The sequence below is a fragment of the Melitaea cinxia genome, chromosome 20, assembly GCF_905220565.1.
Source record: "Melitaea cinxia chromosome 20, ilMelCinx1.1, whole genome shotgun sequence".
In the NCBI taxonomy this organism is placed as follows: domain Eukaryota; kingdom Metazoa; phylum Arthropoda; class Insecta; order Lepidoptera; family Nymphalidae; genus Melitaea; species Melitaea cinxia.
The window spans coordinates 1,330,988-1,357,993 of record NC_059413.1 but is presented as its reverse complement, the minus strand read 5'-3'; the positions used below and the strand labels follow the sequence as shown (position 1 = coordinate 1,357,993).

The 27,006-nt window shown below is 37.3% G+C and overlaps 1 protein-coding gene across 1 annotated transcript in view; it reads left to right on the top strand.

The window, feature by feature from the left end:
- Nucleotides 1–27,006, top strand: part of LOC123663607 (fatty acid synthase-like) — a 39,692-nt gene that overhangs the window by 151 nt on the left and 12,535 nt on the right. Inside the window, exons 2-42 of the mRNA XM_045598278.1 lie at nucleotides 713–905; nucleotides 1,006–1,126; nucleotides 1,274–1,477; nucleotides 3,459–3,575; nucleotides 4,172–4,350; nucleotides 5,196–5,338; nucleotides 5,650–5,853; nucleotides 6,329–6,515; nucleotides 6,880–7,042; nucleotides 7,166–7,335; nucleotides 8,186–8,337; nucleotides 13,399–13,582; nucleotides 13,733–13,881; nucleotides 13,967–14,151; nucleotides 14,272–14,391; nucleotides 14,491–14,600; nucleotides 17,567–17,757; nucleotides 18,285–18,442; nucleotides 18,706–18,963; nucleotides 20,436–20,550; nucleotides 20,629–20,880; nucleotides 21,110–21,280; nucleotides 21,857–22,015; nucleotides 22,100–22,209; nucleotides 22,584–22,748; nucleotides 23,177–23,325; nucleotides 23,778–23,890; nucleotides 24,443–24,607; nucleotides 25,071–25,243; nucleotides 25,296–25,355; nucleotides 25,408–25,467; nucleotides 25,520–25,579; nucleotides 25,632–25,691; nucleotides 25,744–25,803; nucleotides 25,856–25,915; nucleotides 25,968–26,027; nucleotides 26,080–26,139; nucleotides 26,192–26,251; nucleotides 26,304–26,363; nucleotides 26,416–26,475; nucleotides 26,528–26,587. Of these exons, the coding sequence (XP_045454234.1) occupies nucleotides 713–905; nucleotides 1,006–1,126; nucleotides 1,274–1,477; nucleotides 3,459–3,575; nucleotides 4,172–4,350; nucleotides 5,196–5,338; nucleotides 5,650–5,853; nucleotides 6,329–6,515; nucleotides 6,880–7,042; nucleotides 7,166–7,335; nucleotides 8,186–8,337; nucleotides 13,399–13,582; nucleotides 13,733–13,881; nucleotides 13,967–14,151; nucleotides 14,272–14,391; nucleotides 14,491–14,600; nucleotides 17,567–17,757; nucleotides 18,285–18,442; nucleotides 18,706–18,963; nucleotides 20,436–20,550; nucleotides 20,629–20,880; nucleotides 21,110–21,280; nucleotides 21,857–22,015; nucleotides 22,100–22,209; nucleotides 22,584–22,748; nucleotides 23,177–23,325; nucleotides 23,778–23,890; nucleotides 24,443–24,607; nucleotides 25,071–25,243; nucleotides 25,296–25,355; nucleotides 25,408–25,467; nucleotides 25,520–25,579; nucleotides 25,632–25,691; nucleotides 25,744–25,803; nucleotides 25,856–25,915; nucleotides 25,968–26,027; nucleotides 26,080–26,139; nucleotides 26,192–26,251; nucleotides 26,304–26,363; nucleotides 26,416–26,475; nucleotides 26,528–26,587 (5,480 nt within the window). The remainder of the gene's footprint in view (nucleotides 1–712; nucleotides 906–1,005; nucleotides 1,127–1,273; nucleotides 1,478–3,458; nucleotides 3,576–4,171; nucleotides 4,351–5,195; nucleotides 5,339–5,649; nucleotides 5,854–6,328; nucleotides 6,516–6,879; nucleotides 7,043–7,165; nucleotides 7,336–8,185; nucleotides 8,338–13,398; nucleotides 13,583–13,732; nucleotides 13,882–13,966; nucleotides 14,152–14,271; nucleotides 14,392–14,490; nucleotides 14,601–17,566; nucleotides 17,758–18,284; nucleotides 18,443–18,705; nucleotides 18,964–20,435; nucleotides 20,551–20,628; nucleotides 20,881–21,109; nucleotides 21,281–21,856; nucleotides 22,016–22,099; nucleotides 22,210–22,583; nucleotides 22,749–23,176; nucleotides 23,326–23,777; nucleotides 23,891–24,442; nucleotides 24,608–25,070; nucleotides 25,244–25,295; nucleotides 25,356–25,407; nucleotides 25,468–25,519; nucleotides 25,580–25,631; nucleotides 25,692–25,743; nucleotides 25,804–25,855; nucleotides 25,916–25,967; nucleotides 26,028–26,079; nucleotides 26,140–26,191; nucleotides 26,252–26,303; nucleotides 26,364–26,415; nucleotides 26,476–26,527; nucleotides 26,588–27,006) is intronic.

The following is a 27,006-nucleotide window of genomic DNA, read 5'->3' as shown; positions in this document are numbered from 1 at the left end:
ACTTCCAATAAAGATCTAAATAAATCTACTATAATCTCTAGGCTCAACCCTTTGCCCAGAAGTGGGACTTATACAGAGGTTATCAGTATTTTAAACACTTGATTCCCACACGTACAACCTTTTTTATACACCTAGATCGGCAAACAAGCGTACAGCGCACCTGATGGTATGCGATTACCGTAGCTTATAGTCATAGCTAAAAGTCAGGAACACCAGGAGCATCGCAAGCAATGCTCTGCTCACCGAACTTACTACAGGAACATGACACTGCTTGATAGCAGTACTATTTAGCTGTGATCGTCTGTAAGGTCGCGATACTTCACCAGTCGGGCTGCTCCAGATTTTGAGCATTCAGTATGAGTGGGATAAAGTTAACTTCAATTCAAAAAACAAGAAAGTTGGCTGGTCTTGTTTATTGTGTGACTATTATATTTAAGACATTTTTATAAAATTTTGCATCTTACTAGGGAACACCGCTAAAATTATTGATTGTATATTGATATACGCTTGTTTGCCGACTTATTTATATAAAAAAAAAAAATGGATGAAAGTGGGGTAATCATTCGTTCAGTTATGACTCTTTCATTTATTAGTACAACAGCCAAATCAAGTCGGTAGCCAACCGATTCACTAACGTTTCTTTTGGGAGATGACCAGCAATAAGTTTGGTACAGAAAAAATTGAGAACGATTCATTTAATATTTTTTTTTAGATAAATCCAATAAATTCCGAAAATTCTCGCTGGAAATATGATCATCCTGAAGTCGCTCAATACACTGGTAAAGTGCCTGAACTCGATTTGTTTGACGCGCAATTCTTTAAAGTACATTACCGTCTAGGGAACAACATGGATCCTATGGGAAGAAAAATCTTGGAACAGGCGTATCAAGCTATATATGACTCTGGTGAGAAAGTTTTCAACAGTAACAAGAACTACTCTTATTGCATTAAATATTGAATCAAATCTAACAGGAGACGGTTAACTGATTATTTTCTCGTGTTAAGGTATGAGTCCAAAAGAACTGGATGGAAAGAAAATCTGTGTTTACGTTGGTTGCTGTTTCTCTGAAACTGAAAAGGCTTGCTTTTATGCGGAAAGCTCCGTAACGGGTATGGGTATTACAGGGTATGTAATAGCTATATAATAATATATTTATATTTGAATATTGCGTCTCATTTTAAAAATGAACCAATATCCCATCAATCAGCATATCTGGCATCGGTTATTAGTTGCTTTCTTTCTTTATTTTATTTTTTCTTTAATATATTACAGATGCAGTAAATCTATGTTTGCGAACCGTATATCGTATTGGTTGAACGGCAAAGGTCCATCGATTGCTGTAGACGCGGCCTGCAATAGTTCCACGAGGGCACTGGAACTGGCGTACCAGGCTATCACACGCGGTGAATGTGAAGCAGCTATTGTAGGAGGAGCTAGTTTGAGTTTACATCCCCAATCTACCATTCACTATGGAAGGTAAGATTTTGGAATGCGGAAGTTAAGAACCGGAGTTTACTCCTTTAAATGGTAGGAGGACTCCACAGCCCGGTATGAAAAAAATATTATCAGTGAAATGTGAGACAACTGAAGCTGAGTCTCTGTGACTCTGCCACTCGGTTATACTGACGTTTAGTGACGCTAAGAGTTTCGTTTAATAGTGCTTTTAGCTGTTTATTTTATTAAAATATTAAATATTAAATATTTATATTTAAAATATTAATGTAACTATTAAAAAAGTACGACAGCAAAAATAATAATAATATAATAAATAAATATCTACACAATACAAACACGGTCGTCTGTTCCTAAAGTAAGCAACTTAATGCTTGTATTATAGGTAACAGTCGACTGGTACATATTTTTTTTCGATAAACATAGATATAAATAGTACACATATAAATATATATATTACACCCAGACTCAAGCTGGGAATCGAACTCACGACCACCGGAGCAGAAAGCAGGGTCACTACAAACTGCGCCAACGGGCTAGTCAGTTGTACCGATTCGAATAAAAAGCGTAAATTTTTGTTTTGATTTTAGACTTATAATTTTATATATTTAATAGAATGTCACGGTTATCGTTCATAAGCAGTAAGCTCCAGTCACATATCGGAATTAAATCACACACTTATTTAATATTATGTTCATTTATTATTATGAAAGTAATCGTAATATAACTGTTATTAAGCCTATAGAATTAACTATAATTGTGTTTGTTCGCAAACGAAAAAAAAAACGACTTCAATTACATCGACGAGTAATACAACGTTGATAGATGAAAAAATAGTCAAGTAACTACGCGTTATCAATGATTACTCAAAAAGTAATTATCAGATCTAGATAAAATTTAAATGTGACCACATGATAAACATCAGCTTTCGATTAAATTAAAAAATATCAAAATCGGTCCACCCAGTAAAAAGTTATGCGGATTTTTGAGACATTCCCTCGATTTATCTGGGATCTCATCATCAGATCCTGGTTTCCTTATCATGGTACTAAACTAGGGATATCCCCTCTCTAACAAAAAAAGATTTATCAAAATCGGTACATCCAGTAGAAAGTTATGCGGTATAATACAACGTAGGTCGACGAAAAAAGCGTCAAGTAAAAACGCATTATTAGATATAACTCGAAAAGTAGTTGTTAGATCTCAAATAAATTAAAATGGGACCAATTGAAACACACCACCTTTCGATTAAAAAAAATTTGTCGAAATCGGTCCACACGGTCAAAAGTTCTGATGTAACATACATAAAAAAATAAATACAGTCGAATTGAGAACCTCCTCCTTTTTTGGAAGTCGGTTAAAAAGCAATTAAGATTTGCACATTTTAAAATTTAAAACAATCTAGTTATAGTACTGATGTTCATGATATATGTAATTGCTGAACGACTTTTAGAAATTTGAAATTTAAGACTAGTTATTAAGGCTTCTAGATTCTAAGTTGCGGTGAAGTACCGATACATGTTAAAAAATAATAATAATAATATATGGAATAACAAAGGCACGGGCATAATAAGCCTGTGGATATATCACATAATTTAAAAAAAAAAATTGCTGAACAGTGAAACCATTACATTACATTTAAATATATATGAAACAATTCAAAATTAGCGGATTTTGGGATAAATATAATAAAAAGTATCCCGTTTCCTAGCTTTTAGTATAAACTCGAATCGGGACCGGTTTTGTATAAATTCATTTGGTCAGTCAGTTAGTCTCGATTATAGAGAATCCTACACTAAAATTTTTACTTAATCTTGGATGCAATGAATTTACAGTTTTCTTATGAGTACAAATTTTTGGTAATGAAGAATTTGTATGTATTAACTTAGTTATTTTTTACTTAATCTTCAATGCAATGAATTTACAGTTTTGTAAGTAGTAGTTGTGAAATTTGTGTGTATTAACGTTTGTATGTATTAGTTATTTTCGTTAATAATTTTTTTAGAATCTTGAAAGTGAGTATGGATGGTAAAACTAAATCGTTCGACAATGACCCCAATGGATGCGCTAAATCTGAGGCTATAAATATTCTATTCTTGCAAAAAGCAAAGGATGCTCGTAGGTGAGTATGACATTTACATCATCATAAGCCTATCACAGTCCACTGATAGATAAAGGCCTCCCACAGGGTTCGTCACAAGACCCGATATCCCACTTTCTCTATCTATTCAGTGCCAGCTACCCTCTCTAAGTCGTCAGTCCATCTGGCTTCAATACTACGTTTGCCGAACCATAGTTGCCATTCGAGAATCTTCTTACTCCACCGACCATCGGTTTTACAACAGATGTGACCTTAAAACAGCTACCACTTCAATTTGATACACTTTTGAACTATGCCAGTTAGTTTGGTCTTCTGCTGGATAGTCTTCCATAGATTTCTAAGTGACATGCAGTCGGTGGGCTACCTTAACTTCAGGCATTGTGGTAAGGATATCCCAAGAATATGACGCAGCTTCCCATAGATCTACATAATCTTACAAATTCTTATTTGTGTATGTATAGTATCGACTATCGCATATCGTATCGCCGTATCGCGCGCCTAAACACCGGCGGTGGTGGGTTCTTTTCCCGTTCGGAGTAGATATTTGTGTTTATACAAATTTTTATTTATGATCTGGTTGTTTTTCAGCCTTATAATGTTGTTATATTTTTTTTTAGAATTTACGCTGAGGTGGTGCATGTTAAGTCTGAATTTAATTCGCTACCAAAAGGCGAAAAACATGCACGGTATGGCTTCTACAGGAACCCATCACTTATGGCTAAGTTTATCAGAGACTTCTATGAAGAAGCGAAGATTAAGCCAGAAGCCGTAGAGTATGTCGAGGCCTTTGGTTCAGGTAACAAAAATATCGGTTCATATTTCAGTAACGTGACTCATGAAGGAATATAATTAATTATCACACATAATTAATTTGACTTTGTCATTGTTACAGTAAAAATCAGATTATGTAATAAAGCTATACTTAAAATATTTACCGTTAAACATATTTAAAAAACAATTAATGGTGCGTGTTTTTGCGTCTATTGTTGTGACTTACTGATGCTAGTAATCAAGTTAACGCCAGCACTCCCAAATTTATTTCATGTTCAGTGCAGATATTTGTATATGCATAAATATAATATTTCAATCAATCAATCAATCAATCAATCATTACAGCCTATACAGTCCACTGCTGGACATAGGCCTCCACAAGTTGACGCCAAAAATAACGTGAACTCATGTGTTTTGCCCATAGTCATCACGCTGGGCAGGCGGGTTGGTGACCGCAGTACTGGCTTTGTCGCACCGAAGACGCTGCTGCCCGTCTTCGGCCTGTGTATTTTAAAGCAGTTGGATGGTTATCCCTATATAATATTTATTATAGGCAAATTAGTCGTTAATTCATTCTTACGTATTATACAAGTGCAAGAAAACAAAATACTTAACCTTTCTCAGTTTCACTTTGTCTTACTAACTGAAACTGCTTGCGTGGGCTAAACTAATTGCGTCTACTGCATAAAGCCGTCCAACAGCCAAATATACTTGATATATTGTTAGTTTAATATTGAACATTGAATGCGACTAAGAAAAGCTCCAAATCGGAACTATTTACTTTCTTCGTAAAATATTATTTATGTTCACTGATAAGCAGTTGATGTTGTACTCAGAAATCACGCTCTTTTGTTTTTTTCATGTTAATAGCTAATGCGGAAGCTGATAAAGCGGAATTAGAAGCAATTGAGGAAGTGTACTGTAGTAACCGTAATGATCCGCTTCTGGTTGGGAGCGTTATATCCAATATAGGATATGGAGAAGCTGCTACGGGAATATCGGCTGTTACTAAGGTATATACAATTTTACAAGACCTGTTACACATACTCACCTGCAATACCACTATAGCATAATTCAGTACCCCTTATTACTAAGTCAACATTAAAAACGAATACTTCTAGTATTCGACAATTTAACACAACACAAAATTAAATAAGAAGTAGCACAAGACTATGGCAAACACAAGAAATTGTCACGACACCCTATAGCAGTTCGACACTTGACAAACGATTCCTCAAGCTAGCATCAAACCTTTCGTTTGTCCGCAATCTTCATCCTACCTCTACTCTTTGTTAAATAATAAAAATATAACTTAAATTTACAGGTTCTTCTTGCGTACCATACTGGCAAGATAGCTGCTAATCTACACTGTGAGGTGCCGCGACAAGACGTGGCAGCTCTGCGCGAGGGACGCATGCGCGTTGTGACTGACCACCAGGAGTTCGGACGAAACTATACCGCCGTTAATGGATTATCTGTAACCGGTATCAACTCACATGTTCTTTTGAAAGGTCATTACAAGCCTAAGGTGAGATGTAACATGTATATTTTATAAATCTTCGAAATATAAAATAATGTCTTATCATTTAAAATATAATTCCATTATCAAGCCATTTTAACCAAATCCATTTATATAAAATTTATTTATAAATATTGTCGGCACAATAACAATAGTTCGTCAATTGAACTAATTAAGTTTATTACAATTTGATTGTTTTATAATTAGAACATAAGCTGTTGACTGATTTTTACAATGTAAAGTAACAAAACCTTTAATACGTAAAACTTTAATAGACAAACGTCATATATAACATAAAACAAAAAAAAAGTGATTAGCGTAACTTAAGAGTTTAGAAAGGTTTGTAATTTACGCAGAAACAAAACAAACTGTTTGATAAAGAACCTTCTTCTTTTTGAGGTCATACTCTCTTTCTGCGAATTATTGAGCTGGATGGTTTCATTACCTAGAATTGATTGCTAATTCGTGCATTTTTTTCTCGCAGGATCTTTCACTCTACAAATCGAACATACCGCAGCTGCTCACAATATCAGGAAGACAAGAGTCGTCTGTAATGAAAATATTTGAAGATATAAAAACTCGCCCCATCGATCCCGAAGAACTGGCGCTGTTCAGAAATATACACAAAACAAGCATTTTTGGTCACATGGGAAGAGGATATACGATACTTGGTAAGAGATTTTAAATAGTTTTATCAATTATTGGTTGTTACTGAGGTATGGCACAGCAGGAAATATCCTGCTCAAAATCTGGAGCAGTCCGACTGGGGAAGTACCTCGACCTTAAAGAAGATCACAGCTAAATAATAGTGGTCTCAAGCAGTGTTGTGTTCTTATAGTGAGGACGGTGACCAGAGCTCTTGGAGGAGATTGAGAGTAGGGTTGGCAATGCGCTTCGCTGCTGATGTTCCAGACGTCTACAAGCTACGGTAATCCATCGAGTGAGCCGTGCGCTTGTTTGAGACCTAGTTGTATGAAAAAATTGAATACCAAAACGGTAGTAATATATACTATATCGTTTTTTGTATCGTTTCAGATACAAACGACGAAAATGAAACTTTTAGTCTATCTGAGAAAGTCGACTACTACGATGACGTCAAACATCCTCTGTGGTTCGTATACAGCGGTATGGGATCGCAGTGGGCGGGCATGGGCGCGCAACTCATGAGAATACCGATCTTTGCTGCGTCTATTGAACGGTGTGTACCTTTCTAAATACATATCTTGTATTTATCATAGAACGTAACCTAGAAAAGTTATCAAAGCATGAATTTAGTCTCACTCATGAATTGAAAATTGAATAATTGTCTATACAATTGCAGTTGTCGTCGAGTTCTGGAACCTAAAGGAATCGATATAGTCCACATTATAACGTCGCCCGATAAAAATATATTTGACAACATTCTCAACTCGTTCGTTGGAATCGCTGCAATTCAGATTGGTCTTACCGATATTCTCAGTGAAATGGGAATCTTCCCTGACAACATTATTGGTAATTTTGAACTAAGGTAGCCTGGTCTAGGAGTACGCACTTAGGTTTGATGTATCCAAAAAAATAATGAGGTTTAAGTAATTAAATGGCAAAAAATTCAAGATTTTGAGCATTAATCTTTAAACTTATGTAATTCCTGTGTTTTCTCCTGAATTCGATTATTTTTTCACACATCGTTTTGTATCATAGTTGACATGAAATTGCGACTGAAATTAACCGTAAACAACTTCTTGACTGGTGTTGCGTACTCTTAACCACGTTACCCTATTACTTTAACAATAACATTTTATAACATATATATTAATTCGTACGATTTATTTTTATGTTACCCACACATTAGGGAATTCTAAACAATTCTTAATATTATATCAAAAATTGACCCTTCCAGTGGAGATCGAACCTGCATCTCCGATTGACCGTGTTGGTGCTTTAGCCAATTAAGCTATGGAACGATGTACCTTTTAGATTGAAATTTTTGATATATTGATTTTATATCGGTTATATGGGCAAAAGACATGAGCTTACGCTATTTTTGGCGTGAACTTTTGGAGGCCTATGTCCAGCAGTGGACTGTATAGGTTGAAGTGATGATGATGAAAAATATATCATATTTATATTCTACTTTTCATTTATTTATGTGTTTTCTATAAGTACTCGTATTAGAGTAAGCATTTGTACGTAAATTTATTATACAACTACACCAAATACCCAATTTCGATAATAAGAAATGGCTAATAGGCATAAGTCTGCCCAGTTAATTCACAGTCTGTAACTCTTTTATGCTTTGTTTGTAATGTGTTTGTGGTGTTAAATTTAAATTATAAAATAAATATAAATAATTGCATTTTAGGTCACAGTGTCGGTGAATTGGGGTGTGCATATGCAGATGGTTGCTTCACAGCTGAAGAGATGATACTATCTGCATATAGTCGAGGATTGGTTTCGCTGCAAACTCCTTTCATAAGAGGATCGATGGCTGCTGTAGGTGTTGGATTCCAAAAGGTATGCCTTTTAATTATACCAAACAAAGCGTGTTCGTGATTCGACATAAAATTTGAAATCCAGGCCTTTTACGAAGCTCTGGTTTAATTTTTAATAAGCTTTATCACACCAACTAAATTATTTTTAAAGTCAATAAAAGTAGACTAAATATAAGAAATTTTGTCGCAAAAGAAGTATCGAGAATTAACCAAAATTGTTTGTGGGATTTTATTGTACATTTACTTTGCGCAGTCGGAAACCTGGAGTTACAATTTTGTTATTCTTTCTCGTGTTTACAATGCAATTATTACTATTTATTTCAAAACGATGAATATTCTGGTGAATATACATAATATTGTTATAAATATATTGCGAAGCAATTGTTAATATTGAAGAACATCCCGTAGGGAGACTCGAGCTCCAGGGTCGTAAATGCCGCGAATAGCCCATTTTGGCAAAATAAATACAGTCTCAATATCTGTAGCATTATCTCAACGTAACAGACCATAAGACATAACACTATGGAAATAGATAAAATATATTATGCGCGTAGTAGCAACGTCGGTTAGTTATCGTACTTTTCTAACCGTTAATGACACGGAGCTGAATCTACCATTCAAGGGTGACAAATGGGAATTCCACTAGAGTATTGAGTCAGTAAGCCTCTCGTTATTTATTATAAAATTATAATTTGGATGCCTAACATTAGGTAACGAAAACACAACGCACTTGGTTTTTTTGGCGTTCAAAACCAAGTTTTTTATTTTAAACCAATCTTGAATTCGCGACAAAGTACCGTTCAGTCATTATAATTTACTTTTTTCCTATCAACTTTAAATATTAGAGAAGTGTCATCTGCAAATAGCACTATATCACAAATATATTTAACATAAAATGGCAGATCATTAATATATATTAAAAAAAGAAAGGGACCCAGAATGGAAGTTGATTTAGCATAATTTTTTCACATGTTTTACTTAAGGACGGTAGGATTGAAATGGGTCTATTATTATTATTCTAATTACTGGGATCACTTCGACTTCCCTTTTTAAAAAGTGGTAAAACTTTACTTTTTTAGCAAATCTGGAAAAGACCCCACTTTAATAGCATTGTTAAAAGTTAAAGCTAAGTACGGAGCGAGGTCATCAATGATAGTACTAATTAATTTAACGGAAATGCCCCACAGATCATTTGTTTTTTTAAACGGTTTTATTTAGCTCACCCCGTTTGTTTTATTAAACGGTTTTATTTAGCTCACCCCGTTTGTTTTATTTATTTTTTATTATTTATTCTTGGGTCAAATTTAGTAATTCAAATTTCACCCTCTTCCTGTCAACCGATTAATCTGAAATTTTGTATACACTTTGGGTTTTGGTGACAATACAATTATGTTTATTCATTATCATTATAAATTCAAGATGGCCGCCGCTACAAAATGGCGGATAATTTATGTTTTATTAATCCCATCAATATGGGTATCAAATGAAAGGGCTCAACAAGCAGAATACAATAAACTATAAAAAATTGAAATCCAAGATGGCGGCCGCTACAAAATGGCGGATAACGTAGGTTTTATCAATCCCATCAATATGGGTATCAAATGAAAGGGCTCAACAAGCAGAATACAATATACTATAAAAAAATTAAATACAAGATGGCGGCCGCTACAAAATGGCGGATAACGTAGGTTTTATCGATCCCATCAATATGGGTATCAAATGAAAGTGCTCAACCAGTATAATCAATGTACTATATAAAATTAAAATCCAAGATGGCGGCCTCTACAAAATGGCGGATAACTTAGGTTTTATCAATCCCATCAACATGGGTATCAAATGAAAGGTCTCAACAAGTAGAATACAATTTACTATGCAAAATTGAAATCTAAGCTGGCCGCCGCTACCAAATGTCTGATAACAATTTTTTATCAATCCCACCAATATGGGTATCAAATAAAAGGGCTTGACAAGAAGAATACAGTGCACTATACAACCTAAATATTTAAGATGGCCCTTGCAATAATGAAGCACTAAATGAATTAAACAGAATGCGAAATAAAAACTAAAAACTAGAAAATAAAAATAGGTAAAAAAACTTTTTAAGTTAAACGGTTTTATGTTAAACATACATTGCAATGTTTAAGATAAATGTACTAAAAACCAAAAAATAATAAAATAGATACAGTCGTGGGAATTATAAACATATGCATAGACTAGACTAAAATAAAACCGTGGGGCACGTCAATTGTCTACAAATTATCGACTTAATGTGCGATAGAAGAATCGTTTAATTCGTCGTTAAAATAGGCAGTTGGCCCGCAGACGGTGAGGAAATTACTTACTATTTTCTTGCTCATGGAAATTCCAATAGTTATACACTCCATGTAAATAAAAGAGATGTTTCAACTAGTTTATCGTTGGACATTCACACTGCTGGCTGGCGAGGAATCGTTTCACTGCTCGTAGTTTGTCTTTAATCGACAAAACATATGATAAAAGTACTACTCGCTCACCACTATGAAACCCTAAAACTCGCTTATAATCGAGCTTGCTAGCTTGTTTCCACATTCTAGCCCTACTTATCACACGTCCATCGTTGTCGGTTGAACAACTGCCTAATTATAGTGTAACATTACAAAACAAACATTTTAATCAACGATTGTAGACAATTGACGTGCCCCACGGTTTTATTTTAGTCTAGTCTATGCATATGTTTATAATTCCCACGACTGTATCTATTTTATTATTTTTTGGTTTTTAGTACATTTATCTTAAACATTGCAATGTATGTTTAACATAAAACCGTTTAACTTAAAAAGTTTTTAAACGGTTTTATTTAGCTCACCCCGTTTGTTTTATTATTTTTTATTATTTTTTCTTTATTTATTCTTGGGTCAAATTTAGTAATTCAAATTTCACCCTCTTCCTGTCAACCGATTAATCTGAAATTTTGTATACACTTTGGATTTTGGTGACAATACAATTATGTTTATTCATTATCATTATAAATTCAAGATGGCCGCCGCTACAAAATGGCGGATAATTTATGTTCTATTAATCCCATCAATATGGGTATCAAATGAAAGGGCTCAACAAGCAGAATACAATATACTATAAAAAATTGAAATCCAAGATGGCGGCCCCTACAAAATGGCGGATAACGTAGGTTTTATCGATTCCATCAATATGGGTATCAAATGAAAGGGCTCAACAAGCAGAATACAATATACTATAAAAAGTTGAAATACAAGATGGCGGCCACTACAAAATGGCGGATAAGGTAGGTTTTATCGATCCCATCAATATGGATATCAAATGAAAGTGCTCAACCAGTATAATCAATGTACTATATAAAATTAAAATCCAAGATGGCGGCCTCTACAAAATGGCGGATAACTTAGGTTTTATCAATCCCATCAACATTTGTATCAAATGAAAGGTCTCAACAAGTAGAATACAATTTACTATGCAAAATTGAAATCTAAGCTGGCCGCCGCTACCAAATGTCTGATAACAATTTTTTATCAATCCCACCAATATGGGTATCAAATAAAAGGGCTTGACAAGAAGAATACAGTGCACTATACAACCTCAATATTTAAGATGGGCCTTGCAATAATGAAGCACTAAATGAATTAAACAGAATGCGAAATAAAAACTAAAAACTAGAAAATAAAAATAGGTAAAAAAACTTTTTAAGTTAAACGGTTTTATGTTAAACATACATTGCAATGTTTAAGATAAATGTACTAAAAACCAAAAAATAATAAAATAGATACAGTCGTGGGAATTATAAACATATGCATAGACTAGACTAAAATAAAACCGTGGGGCACCATAATTGTCTACAAATTATCGACTTAATGTGCGATAGAAGAATCGTTTAATTCGTCGTTAAAATAGGCAGTTGGCCCGCAGACGGTGAGGAAATTACTTACTATTTTCTTGCTCATGAAAATTCCAATAGTTATACACTCCATGTAAATAAAAGAGATGTTTCAACTAGTTTATCGTTGGACATTCACACTGCTGGCTGGCGAGGAATCGTTTCACTGCTCGTAGTTTGTCTTTAATCGACAAAACATATGATAAAAGTACTACTCGCTCACCACTATGAAACCCTAAAACTCGCTTATAATCGAGCTTGCTAGCTTGTTTCCACATTCTAGCCCTACTTATCACACTCCATCGTTGTCGGTTGAACAACTGCCTAATTATAGTGTAACATTACAAAACAAACATTTTAATCAACGATTGTAGACAATTGACGTGCCCCACGGTTTTATTTTAGTCTAGTCTATGCATATGTTTATAATTCCCACGACTGTATCTATTTTATTATTTTTTGGTTTTTAGTACATTTATCTTAAACATTGCAATGTATGTTTAACATAAAACCGTTTAACTTAAAAAGTTTTTTTACCTATTTTTTTTACCTATTTTTTATATCAATAGAGATGTTATTTAAATTAGAATTTGTTTTACAAGTATTATAATTAAACTAATTATTTATATGTTAATAAGTCTGCTATTTGCTTTTTACATTTTAATGACAAGTACATTACATCATTTGTTAATTTAAATCTAGAGTTGAATTTATTTATATCAAACAGTGTGAGGTTACTATGCCAACGAGTCAGGTTATACAAATATAAATTCAATGTGTATATGTAATTATTCTGTTGATCTGTCAATGCATATGATTAAGCTAAAGTACTTAATATGAATTTACATTTTTTTTATTTTGTATCTGTATTAAATTTTCCATATCTTTTATTAAGTCAGATCTTTTTATTGCCACACTGTCACCGTGAAGTAAAATAACCACAGAATTTGCATCTAGTTCTATTAAATTATTTTTTTTTTATTAGATATTCATAGCTGGCACCAGGTGAATAGAAATTCAATACATTCTTTATATTGTTATTAAGCAAGGAGCCAAAACCTTGACCTATCTTATCTGACACCATTACTATTTTATTAGTTTTATTATAGTTTGTTTCCAAAATATTATTTAGCATCTGTATGCCAGTGTCACATCAAGTGTCACATTGAGTTATATCTGCGAATAATATTTTTATAGATATCTAAGCTATGTCCACCGGAGATTGAAGTAGCGTGCCACAATGGCCCCGATTCATGTACGATCTCCGGACCGGAAGACATCATGAAAGAGTTCGTCGCCGACTTGACGTCGAAGCAGATTTTCGCAAAGGAAGTCCCGTGCTCCAACATTGCGTATCACTCGCGTTATATTGCTGAAGCAGGTAACACTGATATTTATAATATGTGTACTACTATATAATATAAAGAGCTATTCATTATTTTTAATTTGGTGGTATTATCCTCGCAGTAGGATTTTTTTTCTATTTTATATTTAAAATTTTTTAAAAACAGTTTTACTTTTTTTTACGTAGGTCCTGGTCTGCTTAAGCATCTATCAGAAGTGATTAAATCTCCAAAACCCAGAAGCGAACGCTGGTTGTCAACATCTGTTCCACAAGAACAGTGGGGTGAGCTGTCGGCTAAGTATTCTTCAGCAGAATACCACACCAACAACTTGCTGGTGAAAATCTCATTATTGTATATTTTGTGTATAGTAAAAGACCCTTGGTATTATTATAATAATTTATTGTAACTATTTTTTATAGAATCCAGTCCTCTTTGAGGAGACTTCAACTTTGATTCCACCCAACGCTGTGTTAGTAGAAATTGCTCCACACGGTCTTCTACAGGCGATCCTTAAGCGATCGCTGCCAGAATCCTGCAAACACATTCCACTCACGAGACGTGGACACCCAGACAATGCAACATTTTTCCTTGAAGCTATTGGAAAGTAAATAATATCTTTGATTACCTAAAAGTGTAAACCACTAAGTGTACCTCAACTTTAAGTGTACGTTGTGGTAACACTACGAAATACAAAAGTTTATTTAATTCTACGTTTCTTTCACAGACTCTATATGGAAGGATATAATCCAAAAGTTGAAGCAATTTATCCTAAAATTGAGTACCCTGTTTCGACTGGAACACCAATGCTGTCTCACTTGGTGGAATGGGCTCACAATGAACGATGGTAATTATTTACTAAAACAAATTTCATTTTTAAGAATAAATATACGATTTAAATTAAAAACAATGTACATTTTGCCGATATAAAAATACCCCTTTTCAGGAATTTACCGCTTTACGAGGCTGCACATAGAAAAACAGCTGCCGCATGTAAATTTGTGTTATCAACTCAAGACGATGACAACGAATATCTGAAAGGGCATGTCATTAGAGGTACTTTATTCACTTCAGACTATAACAATCCACTGCTGGACATAGACCTTCACAGATTCGTGCAAAACAGCTCGGTTTTCCGCATTCCTCATCCAGCCTACACCTCTTACGTCTTACGTTGATGTTTGGTCCAGCGGACTGGAGTCCCACACTGCATTTTCCAAAATACGGTCTCCACTCTAGGACACGTCTGCTCCAGCAGGCATTGGTCCTGGGACATAGTTACACATCGTGCGTTAATCTGGGCTATGTCGGTTACTTTCGTTGTGTCGCGGATAGTCTCATTTCTAAGCCTATGTTTGAGAGAAACCCCAAGCATAGCACGTTCCATTGCACGTTGAGCGACTTCAAGCTTGTGGACCAGTCCCGTCTCGGCTCCGTATGTTAACACAGGCAGGACACATTGCTCGAAGACTTTTGTCTTCAAGCATTGTGGAAGCTTAGAAGTGAAGACTCCACAATGCCTGCTAAACGCCGCCCAGCCCAACCGAATCCTTTAGGAAACACCAAATCCTCCTATCGGCCTCCTTCTCGAAGTTGTTGCGGCCTAGTTAGATAGTATGGCCTAGGTAATTATAATCCCGAACAACTTCGAGAAGGGTACCATCTACCGATACCGGTCTCGGTATGACTTTGTTGTTAAACATAACTTTGGTTTTGTCCAAGTTCATACAGAGACCGACACGTCAGGAGGACTCGTTTAGGCCGGCCATTATTTGGCCTAACTCATCTAACGTCTCCGCAAAGATTACGATATCGTCAGTAAAACGAAGGTGAGAGGTGTATTCACCGTTAATATTGATGCCTCATTCCCCCCAACCCAAGGTAATACATCCTCCAGCGCAGTGGTAAACAGTTTCGATGATATTACATCTCCCTGTCTGGCGTGACATGCTGTGTGGCTACGGCACTAAAGAATTTAGCCACCCCCTCTCTTCCCGTGGGTGTCGTAAGAGGCCACTAAGGGATAACAAGGTTCCACAATCACCTTGGAACGTAAGAAGCCGACCGATGGCGGGATAACCATCCAACTGCTGGCTTTGAAATACAAGGCCGAAGACGGGCAGCAGCGTCTTCGGTGCGACAAAGCCAGTACTGCGGTCACCAACCCGCCTGCCCAGCGTGGTGACTATGGGCAAAACACATGAGTTCACGTTATTTTTGGCGTCAACTTGTGGAGGCCTATGTCCAGCAGTGGACTGTATAGGCTGTAATGATGACATCTCCCTGTCTTCCCCCACACCGGAGGGAAATAGGTCTTATTCTCTGGTCCTGGACATGAATGTTCATCGTCGCCGCGTCGTACATACATCTCAGTACCTCGATATATCGTCAGTCGATATGACATTTCCGCAGAGAGTCCAGGACAGCCCACGTCTCGACAGAGTCGAAGGCTTTCTCGTAGTCCACAAATGCCATACACAGCGGCTGATTATATTCTTCTGTCTTTTGAATAATCTGCCGAGCAGTATGGATGTGGCCTACGGTGCTGTAGTTATATATGTTACATACGATATTTAGTCATAATCTTGAACAATATCGAGAATTACATACATCTCGGTACCTCGATATATCGCCAGTCAATATGACATCTCTGCAGAGAATCCAGGACAGCCAAGGTGTTGACAGAGTTGAAGGCTTTAAGCGAAGGCGGCAAGGCATTCGGTTCAGCCATCATCATCATCTTCCTGCCTTTATCCCACTTATGTAGGGTCGGCACAACATGTTTTCCTCTTCCATTCCTCTCTATTATTCGTCACTTCAGTGCTTACTCCTTTCTTTCTCATATCCTCACTCACACAATACACACATTACATTAAAACATTCGGTTCAGCCGTTCTCAAGATTAGCCTGGACAAACGGAAAGACAGACAGGTTGAGAGTAATTTCTAAATCGTTGTTTGTGTGGAAAAACACAGTTATTTGAAATGACAGACAGACTTTTATGTATATACGGACATACATATATATCATTATTTTGATGAGATGTTATATTAAAATTGCGATATCTCCTAAGATATTCATTGAAATTGAATGATATAAAAGGCATCTATTTGGATAATGATTAATATCATGCTAATAAAAACACCTTTGCAAATAATGCATTATTTAAGAACAAATTTAGTTGACATAAAAAAGGTTATAGTTTTTTTTACGTGGGGAAAATTCATCAGGGATACCCTTCGACGCGGGTGCGTTATGTCAGATGCCTACTGACTAAAAAACCACCACGTGTGAGCAGTCGTCCACCTGGGTAGGGCGAGATGGGGTCGCACAAGCATCCGCCACCTTGTCCCGGCGGTAAGCCCGGACGAAACCTCCGGACCCCAGCACAATATTGGGGTGGCCTCGCTTACAACAAGGTCACCTCTCAGACATGTGGGGTCGTGTCGTCCGGCCGGCCCAAGTCCCCCGACAATCAGCCGGTGACGTCACTATTACGAGGGCGGGAGGAGGTGGGCAAACCGTTTCCGCCTTGCCTCGTACATCTGCGCCGGAGTGGGTCAGCAGAGGAGTCTTTCTCTCTGGCCCACTCCGCAGTCTCCTTCTTTGTCATTCCCTCTTCGCAGAAGGAGACCACCGCCTGTCACGATCTCTCGCTGTCGAGCATGGCCTGTACGACACTCGGCAGTAAGAGATCCCACCCGAGAACAGCTGAAAGCGTGCGCTACTGCGGTTCCCAAGTGGCGCACACCTCCAGCGTGTGGAGCGCCGTATTTTATGGTGCTATTTCAGGCTGGACTCGCCTCCCGTCGCGATTTGGTGCAGGTACTTACCGAAGTACCCGTGTCTGGAAAGTATCTATACCAGACGGAAGGTCAGCGGTCCGAACCGCCGCCTTACCCACTTCCGGAGGATCGGCCTGACCGTGTATATTATTATTATAAAATAGTATATCTTTATTATTATAGATTTAAGTACTGTGTCGATATGTAAACATGTATTAATGATAAAAATGATTGCAGAAAAGAATATGTTTCCGTTTGCGGCAGTATTAGTGGCGGTGTGGGATACTTTAGCGATGTCGTTGGGAGTCGAGAAAAAAAAATTATCAGTGCAATTCATAGAAGTGCAACAATATTCCCAACTGGTTTTTTACGACCAACGCCAGGTTTCCCTTAGCGTGGCTCTTCATAGAGGCTCTGGAAAATTTGAAGTAATTATTTCAACTTTAAGTATTATTTAGTTAAATCAAAGGAACTGAGTTAGGGCACGGCAGGAATCTCCTGCTGGATATATGGAGCAGCCCGACTGGGGTAGTAGTACCTCGACCTTACAGAAGATCACAGCGAGATAATACTGCTTTCAACAGTGTTGTTTACCTGTTGGTGAGTAAGGTGACCAGAGCTCCTGGGGGGATAGAATCGGCAACGCGTTTGCGATGCCTCTTGTGTTGCAGACGTCTATAAGCTACGGTGATCCATCAGGTGAGCCGTGCGCTTGTTTACGACCTAGTTGTATAAACAAAAAAAAAATCGATAAAGTTTCAAAGTATCAAGTATCTTGAGGTTCATTACTACCAAATTTCTTTCTTAAAAATACAATACGAGATACAATGAGACTTAAAAAAAATAAATTTAATTTACTACGATCACTATAGAGTTACTTGATCATGATAATTAGAATACCTGTAAAAAATAACGTAAGACACGTGTAACATTTTTATTACATCTTACATTTTAGGTTTTGAGTAACAAAACAAAAGTTGCAACAGGTTTTATAATTGGAAATGAAAAAGGCAAAAAAGAAATGGTACCCGCCACAACCGAATCCGACGAAAACATGGTTTTAGATTCAAATGATATTTATCATCTATTTCATTCAAGAGATTATAATTATTCGTAAGTAAAATAAAATGCGCTTAGGAATAAAAAAATACTAATTCTATTAGATCGCTGTCACTTTAGTTTCAGTAGCTATAAATGTCGTTACCAATAAAATAATTATTTATATGCTTACTATTCCCCTGACTCATAAGCTCATAATATAATATGTAACTTTCTTTTACAATATCACATAGCAAATGGTTCAGTAAATCGATTCAATAAAACCCTTAAATAATGTGTTTTAAAAAACAAAATTTTCAGAGTTATTTTTTTTACAGAGGCGAATTTCGTTGTATCTATAATGCAAATCAATCTTTGGATGAAGCTAATATTCTGTGGAAAGATAATTGGATTACTTTTATCGACGGCTTGATTCAACTAAATACGCTCAGACGAAACAACGAATCAGTTTCCCAACTGCACACAATAAAAAAATTAGTTATCGATGTCCAGAATCACTTAGGACATAAAAAAATATTAAACGATGGAACAACAGTCATGAAGGCTAAAGTCAATGAATATAACGAAAGCATCAGGTGCGTTATTTGAAATGTAAACATCTCTCTGTTATTTATTGCATACTAGCGACCCTCCCCGGCTTCGCACGGTTGCAATGCTGATACAAAATATACAACAGAACGTCTTTATATGCAACGTTAACAGCTCTTTAAGCGACTTCCAAGAAAGGAGGAGGTTCTCAATTTGATTGTATTTTTTTTGTATATTACTTTAGAAATTTTGACTGGGTGGACCGATTTTTTTTATGGTTTTTTTTATTGAAAGGTGTTGCGTGTCATGTGGTCCCATTTAAATTTAATTGAGATTTGACTTCCTAAGGGTGTCTCCTAGCGAGATCGCACCTTAGGATCGACTTAGGACAAAGTCGGTGTGGTGGGCGAAGCGCGGCCTTCGATACCCTATTGTTTTTATTATCATTTATTTAGGCACGCGCCGGCCGGTACCGCCGCAATCGTTATGTCCCTGCATTTTAAATCTGTAATATCTTCGAAAATATTCATTTAAATTACTTACTGTAAAGAGCCATATTGATTTATATTAAATATACAATGTTTTTAAGGATATAATAAGGATTAATGCTGTATTGCTTAAAATTGCTTCGTAAATAAGCCATTATTTCTCGTAAAAAGTAAAGGATAAAAAATGGTTATTGTAGGTTATCCCTAAGAGAAAGACAGATATCATCGCAGATTTTTTCGTAGATCTTTTTAAGGTGTACAATACTGTAGTACATTATTTTGATCCATCTCGTAGGGTTCAGCCAGCGTTTGCAATGTAAGCGCAAAAAAAATGGGTTTATTTACGACATCACATTAGAAACCTCTAAAATTATCAGTGTTTTTCTACTATATTATGCCTGTATTATACATATAACCTTCCTCTTGAATCACCCTATCTAGTAAAAAAAATACATCAAAATCCGTTGCGTAGTTTCAAAGATCTAAGCATACATAGTGATATAGGGACAGAGAAAGCGACTTTGTTTTATACTATGTAGTGATTTATATTGGGGTAGGGCACAAAATTTGGAGCAGGCCGATTGGGGAAGTACTTTACGGAAGATAACAGCTAAATAATACTGCTTTTAAGCAGTGTAGTGTTCCTGTGGTGAATAAAGAGTGAGGGGGATTGGGGGTAGGGTTGCAATGCTTCTGGTGTAGCAGGCGTGTGGTGTTTGTCGACTTAATTATCCATTAAAAAAATAGTTTAAAAATATAGTCATATTTTGATTATTTGTATGTATAAATAACAATGTTTTAATACTAAGATAGTTTTAAAGTAAGAGATCGAGTCAGTTTTGTTAGCCGTGGGTGTGTTTCTTGAGGTGGGTAGGTGTGATCTTTGAGGAATTGTGCTCGCTTGTGTGCGAAATGTTACCTTTATATTTATTATGCTATTGTATTGGAGTAATTGCTGCTGGTAAAACAATAAGTAAAATTAAATAAAATAATTTAAAAATTATTTAACTTTTCTGTGCTCTCATTTTCAGTTGCGGCGGTGTTCAAATGTTTAGTTCAAGATTCTACGATCTGCCATCGATGAACAAGAATTTTACACTCAAAAGCGTACAATTTGTCCCACATTATACTAAAGATAAACTTGATGTAATAATTATTATAGTTATTTTTATTTTAATAATATTATTGAAACATACTTATTTAAAAAATCTCATTTATTTACAGAAAACGTCAGCACTTTACGTCACTCTTCAAGTAGTTGCTGAAAATTTAAAGAAACAAGAAATAAGTGTCGCTGAACTCGTTGATAATAAAACTGATAAATCTGAATACAATGAATTAAATAAGATTATCAATGATATTCCAGGGATACGTATACAATACTCAACTGTGCGTAGATGTGAAGCCTTAAAACAACATGACTTTTTAAAAGACGTCGATGTGGTTGTGGTCAACAATTTATCAAATGATGAAAATGTATGATATACGCTTATTCTCTTAAATAATTATTGTAGATCCGCATTAATTATCCGGTCTTTGTTTTTTTTTATTCCAGTCATATATTAATTATGTTCATAATCTAAAATCTAACAGAACAAATGACATCAGAACTTTTATTCATTTTTCCTTAATTGAGAATATTTTATGAGACAAAACTCCATAATATAATATATTTTGGATTTTTATTGTATTTATTGTTTTACAGTTGGCTCGAGTTCTGCATCAAGTACGAACCCGTAACTCCTTCTTAATTAACACTGAGTACACTAAAGAAACTGCAAAAAGTCCATCGTTAATGTTGTACCACACGGTATGTGCTCACACTACCGGGTCTATGTGCGTCGAATTGGCTTTGTGGCATCCTACTGGAGTACAGGTACATGTAGCGCTGATACTGTTATTGGAACCTTAAAAAGTTTAGTTAAGTGGTTTGATTTTTAACATAAAATATTAAATAATTGATTTTGCTAGCAAACGAAAAAAACCGACTTTAATTACATCAACAAGTAATACAAAGTGATTAGATCAAAAAAGTAACAAAAGCTCTAGTCATTACTACGATTTTGGAAGGTTCCCCTCGATTTCTCTGGAATTCCATCGCCAGATCCTGGTTTTCTTATGGTACTACCCTTGGGATATCTCCTTTCTAACAAAAAAAAAATTTATCAAAATCGGTCCATAAGCGACGAAGTTACATAAAAAAATAACCCCGAAAATACATAAAAATATATATATGGCCGAATTGAGTATCCTCCTCTTTTTGAAGTCGGTTAAAAAAAACTGGATTCAGACTTTATTTTATTCTATTTAAAGAAGGAAAACGTCAATACAACTCAATTGTTTAAGATTTTATGGTGATATTACTTTCTTTTTATATACTACTATTATTGAGCTTAAGATCACTTCAGCCTATCGCCTATTGAGCTTAAGATAACAATGTCTTGTAAAATAGAATTTGAAGGGAATTTGGAGCGGAGAATATTATTTACCTATACGTGAAAAAACAATCGGAGGGCGCGATATGATGCTTAAAATCAAACAGCCTGGTGAACTTGATACTTTATATTGGGCAGAAGCTCCGGATACAAGTACTGACGGAGTAAAAGTGAAGGTTTGTCACTTGAATTTAAATTATAAGCTTTTGTAATATTTGTTAAATTTAGTCTCCAATTAATGAATTCAATGATTTTTTTAGGTTCATTACGCTGGTATCAATGATGTTGATGTCAAGAAAAAATCTGGTTTTATGGCTTTGGACGAGAACAACGAAAACACTTTCCTAGATTTCAGCGGCGTTACCGAAAGGTTAATGTTAAAAAATTTAATGGCAAAGTTTGCCTTGGTCTAGTATTGTCAAATATTTGTATAGTATTTACAAGTGTAAGCACTTGTCCCCAGACCCCCCAACTATACAATGCCCCCAGACTATAATAAGTTATAGCCCGGGGGTTCGTTTTTGAAACCACAGCAAATAGATTCACCCTAGTGAGGTTCATGTGTGTGCGGTGCTTATAACTAATTAGATATTTTTATACCAACAATAAAGAGTAAGAAGAGAATGTATCCAATCGCTCTGTGTATTCTACAGTAATGTTCTTTTATGCCATAGTTCAAAATAAATACAAAAGACATTTTATTAACATAGATATTACATGTACTTTATTCTTGTATATCTGCAGTGGAGAACGTGTCATGGGCATCGTATATGACAAATCAATCAAAACGACAGTGAGAGCCAATCCAAACCTATTGTGGCCGGTTCCTGATCATTGGACTCTTGAGGACGCTGCTACTGTACCCCTAGCATATTCTTTGGCATTTTACTGTCTGGTAAATGTTACTATGTCAATTTTATTAATTATGGTATTTATGAATAGACATTAGTGTCACTGTAATGTGGTCATGGCATCTGGCTGTGTACTAGTGATAACAGGTTCAACCCTCGCACGTGACTAATGTTTTTAATAGGCAATACACATGTTTGTCAGTATATGGGCATCTATGACTATGTTTTGCGTATTCCCTAGCCCTCGACACAGGACTTTTACCTATGCTACGGAGGGCCGTTGAGCATGAAGCGTTCCCTTATATTTTATTTTCCAATTATAATGTACTTTATCCGCCAACCATAGCAGTGCGGTGGATTAAGGTCTGACTCTTTTTGTACATGGAGGAAGATGTCATTGTTGAATGAATATATATTTATATATTACAACATAAATCATAGGCTTAATTTTTGTCTCCCGTTATAGGCAAAGGGAAGATTCCAGAGAGGTATTAGTATACTTGTTCACGGTGGAGCCGGCGCTCTTGGTCAAGCAATTATATCTATCGCACTGGCGCACGGTTGTCAAGTCTTTACAACGGTCAGTGACAACAAGAAAAAACAATTCCTGCTAAGATTGTTTCCGGATTTGAAAGGTATTTTAAATATTATTTTAATGTATATTATAATTATTAGCGTTTTTACGATTTTATTGAAATTTAATACAATAATCTTTTTATACATAAACGAATGCTGTGTGACTACGGATATTATGCCTCTTTTATCATGAAATTTAAACGTTAAGCGGAACGCGTACATACAAATTTCACCTTCCGATTTTTTTTTGTTTCCACAATCCAAAATAATGTTTGTTTTTATCTCCAGCCCTACAAGTATTATAAATAAATAATCATTAGTTTTACTCAGTTGTGTGCTGTGCGCTTGAGGCGAAGGTTACGGGTAGATACTACGCCATCTAGCGGAGAACGCAGAATAACGACAGTGTACTTATTCATAATAGACTTCGGACATCAAGCGGAGCACATAATAAGGACTAATTACCTTAACGCTATAACCTACATGACTATAAGATACTTTTTACTTTCAGAGGAACACATTGTGAGCTCGCGTGATATAAGTGGTACCGATAAGATCCTAAATGCCACAAATGGACAAGGCGTAAATTTATTAATATGTTCCGTTCGCGGACAAATGAAAAATGTAAGTAAAAAATATAGAAATGGGTAATTTTTTACACTACTAGGATTGCAAATAAGCTTATAGTCCGCTTCAGGGTAAGTGAATACAAGGAAGCGGCGCACACGGACGCCAGCAACATTGCTAGGAGCATTGAAAGTGCGTTATCGACTCTACCATCGACTCTCTCCCGCAACTCTGGCTACCTTGTTCATCACTGGAATATAACGTATATATGGAATATAAAGTATTTGAGAACAGTGTTGTGAACAAAAAATAAATAAACGACTTGCACTCAATAGATTTACCCTACTTATATTTACTCCTTTGTCGGGCGTTCGAAAACATACACAATACACAAGAACAAACGTTCAAACACATGTATGGCATGTGCGGGGATCGAACCTGCAACAGCCAACGCAACAGCCACAATCCAGTGATATGACCGTTGCGCTAAAACGTCGTCTAACTACTATGTGGCTTGGGTCTTCTTTAAATAATATCTATCATGTGATCTTAATTTAGTATCTAGCAGGTATGAATTTAATATTGTCATAAATTTTATTTAACCAACAGGCTACCTTGAGATGTTGTAAGATGATGGCGTCTGTTGTTGATACAGCTGTTTTACCAAATCGCGAAGATTACAATCTTGGCATGATGTACCTTTTTAAGGGAATATCTTACTATACTCTTGATATGTATTCGATTTTGGAACTTCATAAGCAGGGTGAATTGAAAGTAAGTAAAAGTAGATAATTTACTGATTAATTAAGGTCCTTAAAATTAATATTTTGAAAATTATTATAGGTACTATCATAATTAAATGCAAAAAAAGGTAATCATATACGACCCACAATGAATTAAACACAAGTAGATGGTTCTGAAATTTGAACTAGACTTATAAAATGTTAGTATTACGTTCTAATAAACCAAAAAGCTCATTTTAAAAATTACGTAAGTGGTAGAATCCTAGACGTAGGCGTTTAACTCGTAGTTGACCCATCTCTAGATTTTTAGAATTATAAAAGACAACTTACGACCTCCCTATACCTAATCTATGTGTATGTCTCACCCGATGGTAACCGATTACCGAAGCCTATAGACGCCTGTAACACCAGAAGCATCGCAAAGGCGTTGACTCCCGACTCTGTCCAGGGATTATTGAATATTTGAGTGAAGTATGTTTGGTTGTCGATCGCAGGAGTTGCAAGCCAAGGTGATCGAAGGCATAGCTCGCGGGTTCGTGCGGCCGCTGTCGCGCGTGACGTACAGCGCGCCGCTCGCGCCGCGCGCCTACCGCCTGCAGGCCGCCAGCCGGCACCGCGGCCGCGTGCTGCTCGACCTGCGGGGAGAGCCCGCCGCCGTGCACCCGCAGTGAGTGCTGCGTTTGTTTTGTGCTTTGTAAGGTGAAACTCTTTGTATTTAGCCGGCACCGCGGCCGCGTGCTGCTCGACCTGCGGGGAGAGCCCGCCGCCGTGCACCCGCAGTGAGTGCTGCGTTTGTTTTGTGCTTTGTAAGGTGAAACTCTTTGTATTTAGCCGGCACCGCGGCCGCGTGCTGCTCGACCTGCGGGGAGAGCCCGCCGCCGTGCACCCGCAGTGAGTGCTGCGTTTGTTTTGTGCTTTGTAAGGTGAAACTCTTTGTATTTAGCCGGCACCGCGGCCGCGTGCTGCTCGACCTGCGGGGAGAGCCCGCCGCCGTGCACCCGCAGTGAGTGCTGCGTTTGTTTTGTGCTTTGTAAGGTGAAACTCTTTGTATTTAGCCGGCACCGCGGCCGCGTGCTGCTCGACCTGCGGGGAGAGCCCGCCGCCGTGCACCCGCAGTGAGTGCTGCGTTTGTTTTGTGCTTTGTAAGGTGAAACTCTTTGTATTTAGCCGGCACCGCGGCCGCGTGCTGCTCGACCTGCGGGGAGAGCCCGCCGCCGTGCACCCGCAGTGAGTGCTGCGTTTGTTTTGTGCTTTGTAAGGTGAAACTCTTTGTATTTAGCCGGCACCGCGGCCGCGTGCTGCTCGACCTGCGGGGAGAGCCCGCCGCCGTGCACCCGCAGTGAGTGCTGCGTTTGTTTTGTGCTTTGTAAGGTGAAACTCTTTGTATTTAGCCGGCACCGCGGCCGCGTGCTGCTCGACCTGCGGGGAGAGCCCGCCGCCGTGCACCCGCAGTGAGTGCTGCGTTTGTTTTGTGCTTTGTAAGGTGAAACTCTTTGTATTTAGCCGGCACCGCGGCCGCGTGCTGCTCGACCTGCGGGGAGAGCCCGCCGCCGTGCACCCGCAGTGAGTGCTGCGTTTGTTTTGTGCTTTGTAAGGTGAAACTCTTTGTATTTAGCCGGCACCGCGGCCGCGTGCTGCTCGACCTGCGGGGAGAGCCCGCCGCCGTGCACCCGCAGTGAGTGCTGCGTTTGTTTTGTGCTTTGTAAGGTGAAACTCTTTGTATTTAGCCGGCACCGCGGCCGCGTGCTGCTCGACCTGCGGGGAGAGCCCGCCGCCGTGCACCCGCAGTGAGTGCTGCGTTTGTTTTGTGCTTTGTAAGGTGAAACTCTTTGTATTTAGCCGGCACCGCGGCCGCGTGCTGCTCGACCTGCGGGGAGAGCCCGCCGCCGTGCACCCGCAGTGAGTGCTGCGTTTGTTTTGTGCTTTGTAAGGTGAAACTCTTTGTATTTAGCCGGCACCGCGGCCGCGTGCTGCTCGACCTGCGGGGAGAGCCCGCCGCCGTGCACCCGCAGTGAGTGCTGCGTTTGTTTTGTGCTTTATAAGATGGAACTCATTTCAAAACAATTTGGTCGGCAAACAACCGAATGGCTTACCTAACGGTGAGCGCGTTGCCAACCTAAAAATTCTGGTCATCTTACTTCTCACAAGAACACCCACTGCCTGAAAGTATTATTTAGCTACGATCTTCTGAAGGTCAATGTACTCCCTCAATCGGGCTGCTCCAGGTTTTGACCATAATATTGCCTGCTTTGGCCTACCTCACTTAAATTAAAACTGTTGTAAGTTTGCAATCGCGTTGTGCTGGATGAACGTACATCTACTTATAGACATATGCATTAATTACGCACTATGTAATTATTAATTATTTATTGTTTGTGACTTTTTTCTGTCACTTTTACTTGCTGATACAATTGTATATTTCGATGAGTC